This window comes from Terrapene carolina, unplaced genomic scaffold (assembly GCF_002925995.2).
Source record: "Terrapene carolina triunguis isolate 2854851 unplaced genomic scaffold, T_m_triunguis-2.0 Scaffold85, whole genome shotgun sequence".
In the NCBI taxonomy this organism is placed as follows: Eukaryota; Metazoa; Chordata; order Testudines; family Emydidae; genus Terrapene; species Terrapene triunguis.
The window spans coordinates 32679846-32699762 of record NW_020664436.1 but is presented as its reverse complement, the minus strand read 5'-3'; the positions used below and the strand labels follow the sequence as shown (position 1 = coordinate 32699762).

The following is a 19917-nucleotide window of genomic DNA, read 5'->3' as shown; positions in this document are numbered from 1 at the left end:
AGAGCTGAAATCCTCATGGGACATCTCCACGAAGCTCTCCTGGAGGTAATTGGAAAGCCTTTGCATGAGGTTCCTGGGGAGAGCGGCCTTATTGCATCCTCCGTGGTAGGAAACTTTTCCGTGCCAGGCTATCATCAAGTACTCTGGGATCATTGCCTCGCAGATCATGGCGGCATACGGCCCTGGTTTTTGCTGGCTTTCACGCAGCATGCGGTCTTTCTCTGTGTCAGAAATCCTCATCAGAGTGATGTCGCTCATGGTGACCTGCTTTGAATTAGGGGAATGTTAGTATTGGGACTGCTTGCCTGTTCCTTTACATAACTGTAACCGGCGGTTTACAGCCACGCGGTGGAGGCGGGAGAGGGGCAGCATACAGGGATCTTTCCCGGGGACAGCCGCGAGGGGGTGAGACAGGGGCAGAGTTCATGCTTGCCGGATTGCCGGCAGCAGGAACTGGCCAACGCTAGGAGCATTGCTTTGAACGTGAAAGGAGGGCACTGCTATAAATTAAGTTTTAAGCAGCCAAAAGTCTACGGCTTACCATGTCAGCCTGCTACCCGAATTCCGCTGTCCTGCTCCGCTTGTCTGATCTCCACTGCAAGACCCCAGGCACTGAATGCAAAGGCCGAAAATTCGACCTTGTCCTGAGTGCGCATGTGATAGGTGCTGTGCATGGTCTTCTTCACAGAGAAAGACTATGTTCATTGTTCACAAAAATGTATCTTTGTGAGGAATTCACTCCCTTTTTCCCATCCCACAGCTGCGTATGTCTCCCGACCTACCCCAGCATCCCCCTCCCAGAGGCTGGCGCAGATTAGGCGGAGAAAGAAAAGGACACGGGACGACATGTTCTCAGAACTTATGGGCTGCTCCCGAGCCGAGGTGGCCCAGCAGACCCAGTGGAGGGAGAACATGTTGCAATACCAGCGATCACACAGCGAACGGGAGGAGAGGTGGCGGCAGGAAGACCAGCAGGTGACTCAAACACTGCTTGCACTAATGAGGGAGCAAACGGACACGCTCCGGTGCCTTGTGGATGTTCTGCAGGACCGGAGGCAGGAGGACAGAGCCCCGCTGCAGTCTATCTCTAACCGCCCTCCCCCACCACAAAGTCCCATACCCCCCTCACCCAAAGTCCCAAGAAGGAGGGGCGGCAGGGGCCATGAAAACTGTCACTCCACCCCTGCAGACTGCTCAAGTACCAGAAGGCTCTCATTCCCAAAAATTTGATAAGTCCTTTCCTTCCCGCCTCACCCAAACCCCCGTCCCAGTTTCATCCCCTAACTGTGTAGTTGCTAATAAAAAAAACGTTTCTGTTAATTACTGTTTCCGTCATGTTCTTTTAGAGGAGAGTGTGTTTGAAGGGGGGGAAGGGGGTTGGTAATTGGAGAGGACAGTCACCTTTACCAGGGTACAGACACGGGGGCAGGTTCAGCAGAAGGTCACACACACATTGCAGTCACTAGGCACCCTGGTCAGTCTGGGAAGTGGTTTTCATGTTCTGGGGGGGAGGGGGGGGGGCTATGTGACTTTGTGGCGGGGGAGGGCGGTTAGAGATTTTATGCAGCGGTCCTTAGCCTGGATCACAGAGCCATGCAGCAGGGGATCTGTAACCGTCCTCCCCCCGCCACAAAGTCACATAGCCCCCACAGACAGAGTCCTGAAAAGGAGGGGTGGCAGGCTCCGTTGAAACAACCAGTCCACCACTGCGGACCGCTCTAGGAGAAGGAGCCTGTCATTCCTCCAGTTTAAAAGCGTTCTTTCCATCACTACGCCCGCTCCCCACCACAGTCTGCGTCCCAGTTTCAACACTTTACCGCAAAATCCGTAATAAAGAAAACGGTGTTAATTAACAAAGTTCCATTTATTTTATTTTTAAACGTGTGTTGGAAGGGGGGGGAACGGGGTGAACGGGATATGTAACTGCAGAGGGTAGTCAACATTAAGTGGGTAAAGAAACGGGGGCAGGTTCAGCTTCTCTTTAAACAAACTTAATAGTCACAGGTTACCCTGCTCACTGAGGAACCTAGCTTTCAAAGCCTCCCAGATGCACAGCGCGTCCCGCTGGGCTCTTCTAATCGCACGGCTGTCTGGCTGGGCGTAATCAGCAGCCAGGCTATTTGCTTCAACCTCCCACCCCGCCATAAAGGTCTCCCCCTTGCTCTCACAGAGACTGTGGAGCACACAGCAAGCTGCAATAACAGTGGGGATATTGGTTTCGCTGAGATCAGAGCGAGTCAGTAAGCTTCTCCATCTCCCCTTGAGACGGCCAAAAGCACACTCCACCACTATTCTGCACTTGCTCAGCCGGTAGTTGAAGAGTTCGTTTTCAGTGTCCAGGGCGCCTGTATAGGGCTTCATGAGCCAGGGCATTAGCGGGTAGGCAGGGTCTCCGAGGATCACTATAGGCATCTCCACATCCCCAACAGTTATTTTGTGGTCCAGGAAGTAAATCCCTTCCTGCAGCCGTCTAAACAGACCAGAGTTCCTGAAAACACAAGCGTCATGAACCTTGCCCGGCCATCTGACGTTGATGTTTGTAAAACGTCCCCTATGGTCCACCAGTGCTTGCAGCACCATTGAAAAATAGCCCTTTCTGTTAATGTACTGGCTGGCCTGGTGGTCCGGTCCCAGGATAGGGATGTGAGTTCCATCTATAGCATCTATAGCATCTATTCCACCGCAGTTTGGGAATCCCATCGCGGCGAAGCCATCTATGATGACCTGCACGTTTCCCAGGGTCACTACCTTTGACAGCAGTAGCTCAACGATTGCGTTGGCTGCTTGCATCACAGCAACCCCCACGGTAGATTTGCCCACGCCAAAGAGGTTCGCGACTGACCGGTAGCTGTCTGGCGTTGCAAGCTTCCAGAGGGCTATGGCCACTCGCTTCTGGACAGTCAGGGCTGCTCGCATCCGGGTGTCCTTGCGCTTCAGGGCAGGGGACAGCAACTCACAAAGTTCCAGGAAAGTTCCCTTACGCATCCTTAAGTTTCGCAGCCACTGTGATTCATCCCAGACCCGCAGCACTATGCGATCCCACCAGTCCGTGCTTGTTTCCCGGGCCCAGAATCGCCGTTCCACAGCATCAACATGACCCATTGCCACCATGATATTCACGGCGCGGGGGCCCGTGCTTTGTGAGAGGTCTGTGCCCCTCTCAGACTTAATGTCCTCACCGCGCTGCCGTAGCCTCCTCGCCCGATTTCTCAGCATCTGCCTCTGAAAAAGGTGGATGATAAGGTGCGAGGTGTTGACAACGGCCATAACTGCAGTGATGGTCGCAGCGGGCTCCATCCTCGCAGTGCTGTGGCGTCCGCGCTGTCACTCACCAGAAAAGTGATTGCCCGCCAGCGCTTTCAGGGAGGGAGGGCGGGAGTGACGGTTGAATGACGACAGTTACCCAAAACCACCCTCGACACATTTTTTGCCCCAGCAGGCATTGGGGGCTCGACCCAGAATTCCAATGGGCAGCGGGGACTGCGGGAACTGTGGGATAGCTGCCCACAGTGCACCGCTTCCAATGTCGACGCTTGCCCCGTTAGAGTGGACTCACAAAGTCGAATTACTGTCCTTAGTGTGGACACACACGTTCTACTTTGTAATATCGGTTCCACAAATTCGATTTAAGTAAAATCGAACTACTCTCGTAGTGTAGACATACCCTGAGAGTCCTACATGGAGACAGGAGAAGTAGGAGAGCGTCTGGATGGCTGCACTTCAGGAAGAAGGAAAATGGGCTGCCTGCACTAGATAAGAGACTTATCTTGTTAAGATTTATTATTTGTGTTGCGGTGGCACCTCGGAGCCCAGATTATGGGTGAGGATCTCATTGTGCTCAGCACTGTACAAACACAGAATAAAAAGAGCATCCCTGCTCCAAAGGGCTTACAGTCTAAGGGTGTGCCTGCACCACAGCTGGGAAGTATGACTCAGAGGCGTAGCGAGCGCCCTCCATAGCGTCTGACCGGAGGGGGCCCCGCAAGGAAGGGGGCCCCTAAAAGTGGCAAAATAAATACCGCATTCCAGTTTCTGCATTGTAAGGGGCCTTGCCCGGACATATGTTCGGAGGGGGCCACCGTTCGGAGGGGGCCACGTTCTTTGTTGCTACGGCCCTGGTATGACTTATAGCACAGGGTGGATGTACACAGACTAGCTCTGGTGTGGTGACACACTTCTTTCAAGTAAGCAATTATAGCTAATACAGTGACAATCAATCCCTCTTCTGCAAGTTAGCTTCTTTAAACTGTTCAGCCCACAGTCCTGAGCAAGTTACCAAGGAAAACAATGTGCAAAAAATGGATGATATTGTTCAAAAAAATTCTGTTGAAACTGGGATTTTCTTTCTTTCTTTCTTTCTTTCTAACAGGAACCTGAGTTTTGGACCAAACTAAATTTGTCATTAAAAGTGTCTGCTCTGCATGGAAAATTTCAATATTTCAAAACAGAAATATTTTGATTTTCTGGGTAAAGTTGTTTGGGTTTTTTTGCAAAAATGTCACTTTATTTGTTGAAAACTCACAATTTTCTGCATGTGGGGAAGGTGGAGTGAAAACAAAAACAAAAAGCATGTTCTGACCAGCGCTAGCTGACACCTCATCCATTAAAACTGTCCAGTCAAAATACTTATTCAGTGATCCAAATTATGGCCACTTCTTTCAGTGTCCTGGTCTGTTGTTAGAGCAATTTTGTAACCTTATGAGGAGACTTGAAGACTGCTAGTCAGTTCTTTCAGTTTAAACAAATCCAGGTTGTATGAGTTTCTGTCTCTTACTTTTGCTTAATTTTATAAAGATTTATACAAGTCAAGCTAAACTTGCTACCTTTTGCCTGGTTGAGGTAATTAAGGATATAGGCTTTTCACCCAATGCCTATCATGATAGCTACACTTATCAGGAACTCTGGAGTTCACGTAATTGAGGTTATACTCCTCTGTACAGCCACACTAAGTATTCTGGTGGGTGGTCCATTGCTATGGAACTCCTTATCATCAGATATCAGCATGACCATGGAACTTACCACCTCCCAAATTAAATGTAAAAACCATCTCTCTGCACTAGTTTTACCTCACTGTTCATGTTTAGATAAAGAAACCAGGCACACACATTCAGTATGTTCTCCAACAGTTTGTCCTTCCAGGTGCCAAGCATCCTCATCTCCTATTGGCTTCAATAGGAGGTCAGTGTGTTCAGCACCTTGCAGGATTAAGCCCCAGATGGCGGAGAGGATAGTATGGTCTTAGAGAGAGAGAAAATTTCACATTTGCTTTATTTGAATTTCTGTGAGCTCTGATACCACAGTGACGGAGACATTAAAAACTGAACTAGACTAATCATATTGTAAGGTGCATCTATTTTCCTTAGGCTTTTGAGAGGGGGATGGGTTGAAGAGGGTGTAAGGGGTTAAGATGGGTAGAAACTGTTAGTCCCGATGGGCAAGTTGGAAGCAGTATGGTTTTCTATTGTATACATGAATAGAGCATGTGACAGACACATTTTTAAAGACTGAAAAAAGTAAAATATGTGCTGTATAGTCATGTAGGTAAGAAAATTCCCTGAGTCTTTCCTCTCTTCCCCTTGGCTTTTGTACAACCTGTTTTCCTAATTTAGATGTATTTTCATTTTCTTTTTTTTCTTTTTTTTTTCAGACCAAAGACTTTCTCTCATTAGTTGTTTCCCAACTGTTAATTTTAAGTGTGCACACTAGTTCCAGGCCGTGTTACAAAAGTCATCATTAGACTTGTTACAATTGTTCTTTTGTAAGTAGATAACATAACTACAGTAATCTCTGTACTTAGGTGTGTCGCAGTTTCAGGGTTAACTGCACCCTTCACACACACACACACACACACACACACGTCTTCCTGTAGGGCACCATCTTAAGGGTTCCAGCTCCCAGCCGTCACCTCTCTCAGGTGCAGACCCATGTCTCTCACCATCCAGACCGAGAGGGTAGGCTTACAGTCCCTCTGCACTTCACTGTGGCTTCCCAAGCAGGTCTGACTGGGGTCCAGCCAGGGGTGTTGGAAATGGGGAGGTTGGGGGGCCACTTTTAAAAACTGATGTAGTTTGGGGGTAGGGGGCCACATTGCCCCCCAAACTGGAATCCTCAGGCATGCGCGGAGCGGTGTCAGCAGAGGCTGTGCTTTGCACTGGGGGAACTCATAAGGTGATCAACTCCCCCGCCGTGAACCACAGCCCCCTGGGCGTTGTGAGGCTTCTTAGTTTGTTTAATATTTATGAGGTGCTTTGAGGCTCTCATATAGAAAATGCTATATACATTCAAAATGTTGTTATAGTTTTGAATAATAGACTTTTAAAAATACAGAAAAGTTCTGGACCACAAAAAGATATAGAGAATATCAAAGATAGCTTTAAATATCAATCCCTTAGGCAGACTTCATCCTTGTATTTTCTTGTTTGCCTATCTGCCACTTTACCGAGCCTGTTTACTGCTGGAGTCCTGAGTTGAAAAGCTGTGGCAGATAGCAGATGTACCAATTAATAACCTGTCAAGGCTGATGGATAGAATAAAAAAAATATTCTCACACACATCTCCTGTGTGTTTTTCTTCCTCATTTCAAGGCACTGGGGGTCATGAGACATACTCTGCTTCCCTGGAGAGAAAAGAAACTGTCTCATTAGCGTCTATCTTTCATGACACTATGACGCAGCCTTTGAGATGTTAACTCACCTGTTCTTCTCCCAGAACTCTGAAGTGATGAAGCTCTTTAATCAAGGAGTCTGGACAGCCAGCTGTTGGAAAGAAACAAAGAAATGCATTTTAGAATTCACTGTTCGTGTTTTTTGGGCCACAGCATACCATGCAGAGATGCAGCGAGGACTGGATACACAGATCACATTAGACAAAAAAAAGATTACATGAAACAGATTAGAAAGATAAGCTACTGTTCTACGGGCATCTGAGCACTGAAAACCATCTATCAAAACAAATCCTACCACATTTCAGAACACACAGGAATGCTTTGAAAGGTTATGTTCTGTATATCTTAGCCCTTTTTCTAAAGGGCTACAAACAGGAAAGAGGGAGAGAGATGAAAAGGGCAGTAACTTCTGCCAGATAATGCCAGCCCCTAAGTGTAGGAGTCAACATATTGTAATTAGAGGGATTCACATCAAAAGCCTAGAACTGAATAAAGCTCAGTTCAGATCCAAATAATGGCTTGGGCCCATTTCTAAGCATAACACAAGCTTTCCTCGAGTCCCTGCAGGATTTCACAGATTCTGCAGGCCCCACATACCACTATACTTTTTGGCTGTCTCCAGTATAATCCACTTAGCACATGTAACTGTCACTCCTTGGTGTAAAACACAAACCAAATACATTGGAGGAAGAGAGGTTTACCAGGCTTTTGATACTGGATTAGAGCTAGATTGTCACAGCCTTTACATATTAGCACAGGGAAAAAGGAATAAACTCTCCACCCCCACTCCCCTGCTCAGACTGTGATTCCATCCACAGTGGGGAGAACAGAGGTCACTCCCCTGATACCCCTTGTTGTGAGGTTCTGAAGCCCAGAATCTAGACAAGAAGGATCAGAGAGCAGCAACGCTGCCCCTCTCATGATCAGGGTATCTGACTGGGCACATAAGTGAGGGGTGTCAGGTGACTGGGATGTGGATAGTCAGGCCTAGTGGGTGGAGCGGGTATCAGAAACCAGGGGTTAGGGTAAGAGCCAGAGGGAACAGTCGGAAGCCAGAGGTAAGAGTCAAGCTGGAGGTCAGGAACTGGGTCCAAGAGCCAAAGCCAGAGGCAGGAACCAGAGTGCAGAGCCAAGGGTCAGAGCCAGAATCACCTGGAGCAAGCAGAGTAACAGGCAAAATGGGGGCTCAGGCAGGGCTAGGGCTCAGGCAAGGCAGAAGCAGCAGGAACAAGGCAACGCTGGACTAATAACAGTGGCTGATATGAGTGTTGAACAGCAAGCAAGCTACTGTGGAATGGCTAATCAGGCAGCCTGCTGCAGGCCAGCTGTGCTTATTAGGTTGCCTGGAGACTAGTTTACTGTAGGCCTTGATTCCTGAGGGGAGGGGGAAAGGGTGGGAATCTGCTCCACAGAAAGGGGTTAAGAAATTTACTCCTCCCACATGGCAAGGGAGGAATTACAATTCTTTGTGCCTGCCCCAGTGCCAGTGCAGCTACCAAAAGTTACAATCTCATCCTCATGGACTAGCATTACTGGGATACAGATAACTCTGAAGATGGTTTTCAGGATCTCTGTCTGTACTGGAGCTTCATAGCAACAAATATTCAGCAGCACTCATAACGTATAGCAACAATCATAATTCTTCACTAGTATCGAATTTCTTGTTAAGTCCTATTGTTTCTTCCCCTTTATTAAAAATAATTCATACCTTAAACCCTCTTTCTTGTCAACCTCCTTCTCCCCACACACATATAGGTTTGTGCACATACAACTAGAGCTGGGCAAAAATTATCCGCCAAAACATTTTTCAGCAAAAAAATGAAGATTTGGGCTGTCCAAAACATTTCATTAATTCATGTCAATTTTACCAAATTGTTTCAGTTTAAAAAAGGCATTTTTAAAAAAGTCATAACGATTTATTTTGTCATTTTCTGAACAAAATGTTTAAATGTTATGTTTTGAAAACAAAATTTTGAAATCAATACAAAATGTTTCAGGTTGAACAAAATGTTTCATTCAATCCAAAATGAATTTTTCTACCCAACTTTTAGAGTCTCCAAAATTAAAAAAAAAATCACTTGGAGTTGACCCAAAACTATTCTTTTGCCCATTTTTCAAAACAGCCAGCAAACTGAAAAATCAGTTATTCCCACAGCACTACAAATAACCTTGACTGAATTTAAAAGGGAATATTAATTCAAATGTGTTTATAACCCTTTCATATTCATTTTATCCATCCCATTTGCTGGGCTTGCAACCCCAGCATCATCTTTGACATCTCTCTCTCTATTTTCTCCAGACTCTGTCTCTATCTACTTTGTTTAGCTTCTTACTCCTTAATATATTAATTAGCCAGCCGTTCCTTACTATTGCCAATGCAGAAACACATGTCCTTGCCTTGTTCATCTCTCACCTTGATGATCATGACTTTCTTCTCTCCAGTCTCACTGTTTTTTAACTCTGCACCCTCCAATTTATTCAAAATGCTGACACATCAGTTACTCCAACCACAACACCACCTTCTTGAATCAGGACCTGATTCATAGCCCATAAAATTCAATGGAGACTCATATTGACTTCACTGGCTTTGAATAAAACCTTACTGCATAAAAGTAAAGCTCCTTTTCCTCACCTTCAAGGCTTCACATAATCTTTCCCAAATTTAAAACTCTGTTCTTATTTTTTCCTATAGTGATCCCCACTGAAAAAAGTCTGCATTTAGCACACAGTGCTGTTTGAAAGTCAAAGTAGGATACTATTGCGAGGTAACTCTTAGCAAATGTTATCTTTTTAATAGTAACTAAAATATTTCCCACCTCCCATTTGCACTCTGTGTTCCTCCCAATCCTCCCTCAGCTCCATACTTAATGTTTCCCTCTTCCTGTCCTCCATACACCCTCTCTCTCTTATCCTTCAATCATCCCTTCCTAAAACCCACTTCTTCCAGAACTCCACCCTACTTTGCTCTCCTCATCTGTAATTTCCACTCTGTCCCTTATATGAGTTCTGTTTCTTTGTCTCATCTTTGTCTTGTCTCTATGAGATTGTAAGCACATGAGGGTCAGGGAGAATTTCTTAGTCTGTGTTTGTCAAGAGCCAGGTATGATGCTACACAGTTATTTTTATCAATATTAATATTCATCAAGTGCATCCATCTAGCAGAGAAGAACTTTTCCATACTCTATATTTTCTAGTGCTTTCACCAGTCCAATTTCCACATGTCTCCAGGGACTAGACTTTCATTAGACTGTGATTCTACAGTCAAATGGATCTCAGCGTCAGTAAGACCAAAAGGAAGATGTCACTGGTTAGCAAGATGGTGGCTAGCAGCTCAGAAATGATAACTGTATTGAAAATCTTTGTACTCAAATACAGCTACTTCTTGATGAAAAGTCCTTTCAATGTATCAGAACTTCATGTTGCTTGAGTGAACAAATCAAATGAAGTTTTATTTTAGAAAAATGGAAATAAGGAAGTAACATGGCACACAATAAAAAGAACAAGTTCAAAAACAGCTATTTTGTTCTCTTTGGATGTTTCTGGGTGTCTTTATTTTATTTTATTTCAAATGTCCACTTCAATTGCCTTTTTTCTTTAAGTGGGCATTAGTAAAACATGCTCCAGTACTGTGGCCCCTTTCTGTATAATGTCCAATAGTTCTGAAGAAACTTTCGGGGGATGATTAGTTTTTGCACTATAACTTGTAAAGAAGACTGTAACCAGACTGTAAACCAAAATGAAAGGGTTTTTGAAAAATATATTCTACTGAAGAGCATTAAAACCATAAAAGTCTTCAAACATTTTCCTTTTAATTTCTCATCGTTTATCACAGGGCAAGTGTGATGTCCATGGGGTTCACTGCAAACTGGGAATACCAAAGCTTAGGGGGAAAATCAATATTATTTCTATCTCTCTGATGTGCTCCTGGCAGTAGTACATGACATAAATAATCTGCACTTTGCAGATTTCTGCTATTTTGTGTGGAATGCTTTGAGGATTATTTTTTCTGCTCTCTGTAGTACAGAATCCCTAATGCACTGTAGCCTCATCAATTACAGTAACTTTCTATTCTCCCCCTCTTCCTTCTCACTTAACTATGACTTGAAAAACGAACCACAGACATAGATGAAATGACCACACACATACACAAAAAATATAAAAACCTAGTGTGATCAAAGGAAATAAGGCAAAAGCACTGAACAAATGCCTTTCATCAGATGCCAAAACACCGGGGTGAGTTCATCTGCAGGCTGGTAAAACAACACTGAAAATGTTTACTAGTTCCTTCTTCCAACTAAATTCACGTCTATATGATGGAGGTCTTGATATACTTTGGTTTGCTGCCGTGACCGTGCAGGTTTTTGCCTACTGCTGAGGCAGAATAGGATCCAATGAGTACACAGTTGGCCTAATTCTCTACTCTGTTATGCCATTTTTACTCTGTGGTGACTCTGTTGACCTCAAAGGAGTTACACTGTCATAAACCTAGTGTGATAGCATGAATAATTAGGACGAACATCTGAGTGAGCAGAAAGCCAGCATCTGAACAGATGACCTCAATGCATCTTTTAAAAAAATGCTTTAAAAATTGACTAAAAATAATTATTTGTTTCTATTGCAATGTTCCATCACATCCCAATTTATTTGTTTCAGTAATTTCCCATGTTACTTCATTCCTGCTTCATGTCATTATTTCATTCAAACTAATATGTGGGTAATTGCACTTGTGAGTGAAAGGTACATTTTAAGATACAGGAATTTACACTGTCAGAACTGCCATCTCACTTCATTGTGGCATTCACATTATAAAAATACTTTCAATTAGATCACATAAGAGGAGATATCTCCAAGAGAAGACCAAACAAGCAAAATAAAAAAAATCCAATTTAAATGACAAGCATCATGAATCCTCTGATTTGCACTGCTGCGAACAATACACAGTTTCAGTTGCATTTGCTATTAAACCATGATTCCAACTATTACCAATTTAATTGCCCAAATCTTTACCTTTTCTCTGACAGGTTGACAGAATTAGCCTCTGTTTTTTATTCTTATTTAAAATTATTGCTTCATATAACCCCCTTGTAAACAGCAGTGGAAAATTCAAATCAACTTTTTTAACATAGATATTACATAAACTGGCAAAAATATAACTTAAATTAGTTTTTAAATGAGTATCCATAAATGTAAATATTATTTAAAATATTAATAGCAAAGCACCACATTAATGCAGAGCACATAATTGAAACATACACTTAACTTTAAGCAGATGAATAGTCCAAGAGCACTTGGCATCTTGCAGGATTGAACCCTTATGCACAGCAAATATTATTTTCACTTGCTTATAGTTTATTTCTGAACCAACATTTTTGAACTTTAGAAAGCAAATGCTGTTCTTTGAGGGCTAAAGTCCTGGAGCCTTAAAATTCCAACTTCCCTGGCAGGAAGAGAATATAGGAAATCAATGTTATTCAAAGGAGTTCTTCCCACAGAGCAAAGCTATCTCACACAGGGCAGGTAAAGTTTTAAGATTCCAGGTCTCTACATAATAAGCTTGCAAATATACAATGTTCTAAATGTATTAAAATTGCCAAAAATAATTTTATGCTGGTAAACTAACAGTGGAATGGATTGTTTTCTAATGTTCTAAATATAAATAAATATTTCGGCTGAGTACAAACATGAAAAATGTTACATATTTTGGGGCGAAAAAATTATAAAAGCCTGGAAATGAAGGATAACATGAAGCTGTAATAACTGTCCATTCATTTGTCATGTCATTTTCCTAGTTCTCTTCCAAACTATTCAACTAATTAGAATACTGATGTAAAAATAAGACCTATATCCTGCTCATGTCATTTCCAGTGAAGAAGAAGCCTGAGTCTGTGACACTGTAATCACTCTTGTGAGAGCAGACAGTGATGTCAAAGGATTTAGTGACTTCATTGTACTGGTGTTAATTACATGTTTGATGTTTCAAAAGAGCTTTTCTCAGTCACAATGTTTGTCCTTATATGAACAAAGGGGAAGTTAGGGAAATTGGAATGCCCATTTTATGGCATAAATATCGTACTTTACGAAAACAGAAACAGGAGCTATGAAGAGTATCAAGTGACAGGTAATTGACATATAATATGTAGTAATTAAGTGTAAAAGCCTATCTTTAAAATATTGCCTATGCTGAGAGGTCTAAAAATATATTTGCAGAAAGCCCACACAAAGAAGGTTATTACAATAGTTTTCAAATCTTAATAAACAATAGTTTTCATTTGGAAAATCTTGAATATCGCTTTTTAAATGCTGCTTATGTAATGCAATATCATAATGTAGCCAAACTTCAAACTGCTTGAATTCAGACTTATCCTGTACTTATAGATAATATTTACATAATATGGCTTTTTAAAGGCAAGTAAATTGACCAAAATTCCAGCCACAATTTACAATCTAAGGCCTCAAGCCTGCAATCTGCATAAGCTCTTGAAGTCAGTAGATTTCCATGTAGGCATAAGAATCATCCATGAGGATCCAGTATTGTTAACCACAAATGTTCAAAAATCATGCATTAAGGCCAAAAATTCCCTCATAAGATTGGCTTAAAAATCATGTTTTTTGTTTGTTTGTTTGTTTTTTTAAATAGGATTCTTGTGGTTTGTCTTCTGGTTTCTGAGCTGTTAGGGTGCACTTGCTTCACATTTTCATACTTTTATCAGGAACCATGAGGGTTAGAAACTGACTTTATTTTAAATGAAAGCTGAGATTCTCATGCAGTCTACTAAATCTAGCAGCTGAGGCTGTAAGAAAAACACTATATATCATGACTGATGAGAGCTGGCAACACTGAGAATCTGGTTGCAAGATTGAGTTTGAAACAGACAGTGCACCAATGAAATCTGTCATCAGAAATGCAACAAAAAGCAGAGTGACTGAGAAGCACGCCTTGTTAGTTCCACAACATTTATTTGGAGCCCAACCTGTAGCCCAGGGTCCATTTGTGGCCCTCAGGGGTCCCTTAACTTAGGCCCTGGAGAGGGACCATTTTAAGAGGAAAATGTGCATGTGATTGCTGATTGAAATGTTTGTTCACTGACAGCTTTCTTTAGAAGGGGAGGAGTGAAGACATAGACAAATGGAGTGGGTAGTGAGGGCTGGAGCCACAGTCTTCACAAGAGGGGGAGGGGAATCAAACAAGCACCCCAGCAATTCCTGCAGGAGGAGCTGGGTCTTCCATGGCACAGAGCACTAGGAAAAGGGACAGCGGCAGCTCAAGTCCCACAGAAAAAAGTAGGGGGAGCAGGGAGCTTATTTGAAGAGGCCATGGAGCCTCACTATTTGACTTGGGGCAGTGGGCAAGTTAGGAAGAGTAGGTCAGAAAGGAAGGAATTTTTGAGGGGAAGTAGTGCCATTAAGGAGTCAGAGGGAAAGGAGGGAAATATTTGGTGGATGTGCCTAGGAACACTGGAGATTTGTGGAGGGAGAGATGGGCTGAGTACATGGGGGAGGGAGGGAGACCTGGCTGGGGGCTCTCAGGAGGAAGAGAACAGGTGTTTCTTTCAGGCAATGGGGCTGAGGAAGGGAGTCTCTTAGGGGATCAGCTGGGGAAGTTTGATGGGTGTGTTTCTGAGGGATGGGGACACTAAAGGCAGGATTCAAAAAAGGAAATCTCCACTCACCTTCTCCAGGCCCAGCTGATTCTCTGAAAATACAGCAGAGCAGCTATGTTGTCAGTGTTTAGTGTGAGAGCTGATTTGGGAGCCAGTTTTAGACACCCAATTCAGGTTTCTTTACAACATGGAACTGAAGAGAGGACAGGAAGGGGAAAATGGCAACTTTAAACTGCCCCTCCCCTCCTAACTGTGGCTCTTGACATGAAAAGCTGGGCAACAGTGGTTTGGAGATATTTTGTGTGTGTGAGTGTGGGGGGGGGGTGTTGTATGCCTATATTTCTTGTAATTACTTCTTGAAGGAAAGACTAGCTTTTATAACAGGCTTTTGAAAGAAGTTGGTTTTGGACAGGAACTTGAAGGAAGAGATGTAGAAGGCATGGTGGACCAGACAAGGAGCTATTTCCAGAATATCCAGTTACCCTTAAAGTAAGGGTGTGTCACAACTGAGACATGGGCAGTCTGACCTAGTGGCCGGAGCAGGAGTCAGGCTGGTCAGATACCAGGATGTCAGAATCCGAGCCAGCCCAGAGGGCAAACCGAAAGTCAGGTGTCAGGAGGGGAGGCAGGGTCAGGTTATTAGGAGATCAGTAGTAAAAGCAATCTTGAGCAGGGAGAACCCAGTTACATGGACAACTTCCTGTTCCTGTGCTTGGGTTAAATAGAGGCTGGGGACCAATCAGGACCCTCAGGGTTCCACCAATCAGATCCTAGGACTGGAATCCTCCTGTCAGAGTTCAGCTGCTATTCTAGCAGGTGTTAAGAGAGTAGCGGGTTGGGACTGCCTAGTGCTTAAGAGCCCTGTGGACCAGCATTCAAGACCCACAGTCCTTGACAGGGTACTAGGACAACCCAGCAGAAGTACATGACAGACATGTATCTTGTACACATACTAAATACCTCCTTTATTAAGTTGCATTTCCTAAGGAAATCAGAAATGTTCTAATTAAATAGCTATGCTGATTATGAGAAGCTTATTAAAATATACATGTATCCACTACAAGTCACTATAACACCCTGTGTGCCATTCAATTAGTCTAGCTATGCTATTTATTTATTTTTGAGAACAATTACAATATTACACTGGATCAATTCCTATGTAATCTTGTCAAATAAAAGGTGTCATTTATGAGGCTGTCAGTTATAAAGACTATACTGTATCCCCGATAAAGTTGGCTGGGGGCTGGATTAATTTTTAACTCAGCTACATGTAGCAGTAAAAAAAACACCCAGACACATCGAGGGAGACTACTTCTCCCCTATTGCAACAAACAAAGAAGATATATGGAGAACAGAAAAGAAAACAAAAAAGACTTTTAAGGTATGCTGTGAACTTTGTTTTTCTTTCAGTAATCCTCTCACTACTCAGTCTTATTTAATATCTGGCAGTACAAAGATCAGCAGTGGCACAGCTATAAAGCTGTATGCATCTGAAGCAATAGCATGAGAGTCTATTTGCTAGCTAGCCAACAGCAGCTAGATTTCAAGAAAAGGAAAAATATGTGTATGTTTCAAGCCATTGGCACAATCTTTCTATTACAGATTCATTGAATGAAACAAAGGCTCTCTCCACCATCCCCAAGCTCAGTATCAATAACATTCCCTACCCTTCTCCAACATTTGTATAGAAGATTGTTTTAGCTGATTGCATGCCACAGAGAAGGTCACGTAGCAGAATGTGAGGCTTCTCATGCAAACGAAAAGATTTTAGGAAGATCTCCACATGATCATGCCTTTCCCAGAATCCTTTTTGAGCCAAAGCTGTGTGAGGGCTATTTTCAGAATAAGATGCAGCAAAATGTAGTGGTAGATGAGGAACTTTTTAATCAAATGAACCCTTGGAAAGCCAAGAAAGGAAATAAATTAATTAAATTAAAATTCTCTTTAGGACTTATGCTCTCCAGTCTCAGTTACCCTTGTCCCAAATTCAAGGCAAGCAACAGTCTAAAATCATTTGTCTTGGGAATGAACCACAAGGGAAGAGAAGGCAAAAATCACAAACCTAGTTTTCATTCAATGCTGAAGCAACACAAAGTCTTAGTTCCTTCTTTCTTCTAAAGAAGTAGTAAATCCTAAGAGGTTTTATACAGATTCACAATTGCCTTAGGAGTATCCACTCTGTGAAACGTGTCTCAGATTGGCTGGCCAGCTCTCCGAACACCCAGCAACAAACTTCCTCTTCCTTTATCTGCTTTAGGATGGTTTCCTGAGAGCTTAGCAGGTCCCAGCTGCTCCTCCTGTCAGCATAGGTAGCATCTACACTAGGGTTGCCAATTATGTAATATTTAAAAACTGGACACTCCAGCAGGAGTGACGGAATCTCCCCATCCCACCTCTTCCCCCTGAAGACCCGCCCCTGCTCTGCTTCTTCCCCTGAGGCCTCACCCCTGCCCTGCCTCTTCCCCCAAGACCCCACCCTCCGTTTGCTCCTCTTTCCCGTCCCTCCATTGCTCACTGCTTTTCCTCTCTACCCTCTCCCTGCCTGGGTCAAGAGGGACTCACCTGCAGAGCCAGGGCTGGAAGCTGCAGCCGCCCGGTGGAGGTAGGAAGTGGCCCTGGCTGAGTAGGGGCTGGCATGGGTGATGACTTGGTGCCTCCCCGTGCCCCGCCCGCAGTAACTGGACTTTGGGTGTTCGGTCAGATCTACTGACACCATCAGGTCTCCTTTTTTTAACCAGATTTTTGGTCAAAACCAGACACTTGGCCACCCTAGTCTACACTGAAGCAGTGCTGCTGTAGCGTCTCAGCGTAGACAAGCCCTGAGCCCTGCCAGTTAAACCTGGCCTCTCCATATAAAACTCTAGTTTGTAACCTTGGAGCTTTCTGACTGCTGTCTTGATGATTCCAGGCCCCAGACTGGTATACCCTTTCACAGTGAGTAAGGGTGGCAGAGCAGGGCTCCTGATAAAAAAAAGTCATGTACATGGCAGTTTGGAATCCTCCCTTCCAGTCTGGTGACAAGATATGGTCAACTGTTGATGAGCTGTAGTATTGGCCACAGCCCCTGCACAACCCCACTTTGAATTTTTGTCCAGTGGATCAGTGGAGTTTTCTGACCCAAGAGTTGACATCTTTGCTCCAAATACCTGGTATGTTTTGGGACTTGTTCACCTGTGGAAAGGTCAGGCAACATTTTGCCCACAAGAAAACTTTCAGAGAAGCAGGCTGAACAACTTGGTTCAATGGAAGCAGATAGGTGAATATTTTATGACATGGGAATAACCTAACCATATCATACCTGATATTTTCCCAGAATGTCTGACCCATCTTTTTTATGAATCTAGTTTACAGTGTTGGTTACAACTTATTACAATTAGCATTTATTTGTTAGGCATACTAAAATATCTGAGGATTTATATTTTGTAAATATTATACTGCTGACTGGGTGATTAATCCACTGTTGTCAACCATATAAGTCCCAAAAGCACAACACTGGTCTATGTACAGTGAGTCTAAAAAACAACAAAAAATAAAAAGGGAAGCACAAAATAATATGGAATTCTTTTCTTTGTATTTATTACATTTTTTTATAACCTTAGTTTCAAGACTTACATTTTTTATGTCAATAATATAGAAGGGTAAACAGTGAGATACAACAAATATGTGCAGGAAGGAAATATATTTACATGTTTAAATAATATAGATCTTTTAATAAAACAAACATTTGGGGTGGTATTTTCAAAAGCACTCACAGTTGGCTTTGCTCCTGTCAAAGTCAGCGGGACCATGACCTAAAAATCCCAACCTTTAGCTCTACAGTCATCCAACTCTAAGGCTAATGTCTACACACTATGAGCTAGGGGTGTAATTTCTCTGCTTGTGTACACATACTCATGCTAGCTCTCGTCAAAGTAGCGCACATATAAACAAGTAGTGGCAGCTGGGCCGTGCCAAGTACATACCCACTGGTTTCAGGCAAGTTTGTATTCAGCACAGTCAGCCATGCCTCTGCTCCTACCTGTGTTAGCACAGCTACACTGCAATTCAGCTAGCAAGAGTAGGTGTACACAAGCTGGGAAAATACGCCCGTAGCTCATAGTGTAGATGTAATCTAAGTCAGATACTGCAGCAAACAATAGTTGTATAGAGTCTTGCATATACAAAGGTCAACATTATGAGTGTCATTCTTGTACATTATTAGTATTTTCTTAGCATTACAAATTATGGGCCAGATCGAGTGTAAACTGGAATAGGTACACTGAAGTCAATGGTTATACACAAGTTGACACCAGCTGAAGATATAGCCCTAAAAGTTTATATTTGTTCTTTGTTCAAAAGCTCTTTAGTAAGCTACTTTCCAATGAAAAGTACTCTTCTTACCTAATGACAAGATCCCCTTAATTGTATAATACGATCCACACCAAGAAATCGACCCACTATTTAAACTAGCATTACTCAGTTTTCAGCAATTGCTTAGGTGGGAAAACACTGTTTGTAATGGTTCACAAGCAAAGTCAACTTCTTAGTCTATAGCAGATGGACCTTATATGTAACTTTCTCCAGAGGTAAATACTCACCCAATCTACTTTTAAATTTCAGAGTTAAAATATCTTTGTCTCCTCGTTTATATTTATGTCAAAGTGTTTTGTAGTCATTTTCTTTTGTTTTAATTGAGTCCACTGAAGTCAACAGAAAGACTCCTATCCACCTGCTGTGATCAAATCTTTGAAGAGGCTTATAAAGCAAGTTATCAAGAAAGGTTTGCAAACCTTTGCTCCTTTGGAGAGTAAATCTGTCCTGTCCTGAGATTTCCCAAAGATCTTATATACACAACAGAATGGGAAAAGGTGAATTTTTTGCTTGCATGTATTTCTGTATTTCAAAATAAATTAGGAACAGAAAAGGCACACTGTCTAATGTGATTGTCCAGTAACTCTGCCAAGGGAGCTGCATCAGAGATGGAAAAGGTCAAATAAATAATGTGAAGTGCAATACTGCATATACAATATATCAGCTACATTAGAGGAAACTCACTGGACTGGTTTTCCGACGTTGTATACAGCTCTGGCCTCCACTTAAGCACTACCAGTTACTGTTTTTGTTCTAATGATGCTTTAAAGCCAAATTACCAAAACTAATGAATCATGGTAATCATTTTGCTACTAAGATTCTTTCCTTTTAATTTTTATGGCAGTAACAACAGGAATATAATTTTTGCATTTTAGGTTATGGGTTGTTTTTAGGTTTTGTTTGGTTTGGGGTTTTTTTTTGGCTTAAGGAAATATTTAGAACAGATTTGGACAAACACTATTGATTTAACGTCACTTAAATCACTGAACTATAGAATGCCAGGATGCCAATACTTGCTATTTTTGGCAATTTAGTTGATATGCTTTGCACTGCTGTCTGATGAACTATCCAAATAATTCCTCAAAATTTATAATTTTCTAAAAACCAAACAAACAAACTCAATATTGCTCAGTAGAATGAGACCATTTAGTGACCAGACTCCCCAGACCAGACTTAGCAGACTGCACCAACTGGTGTTGCATTCCCAGGTTCCAATTCTATCCTCAAACACACCCATGCAGTTCCTGATAAAGTCAATGAGCACAGTGCTTACATATCAGAGGTCAGAACCGAGTCCATGCT

At 42.8% G+C, this 19917-nt stretch overlaps 1 protein-coding gene across 1 annotated transcript in view; it reads right to left on the bottom strand.

Annotated features, from left to right (window-relative positions):
* PRKN (parkin RBR E3 ubiquitin protein ligase) overlaps positions 1–19917 on the bottom strand; it is a 969496-nt gene that overhangs the window by 204891 nt on the left and 744688 nt on the right. The window contains exon 8 of the mRNA XM_026649533.1: positions 6694–6755. Within this exon, the coding sequence (XP_026505318.1) occupies positions 6694–6755 (62 nt within the window). The remainder of the gene's footprint in view (positions 1–6693; positions 6756–19917) is intronic.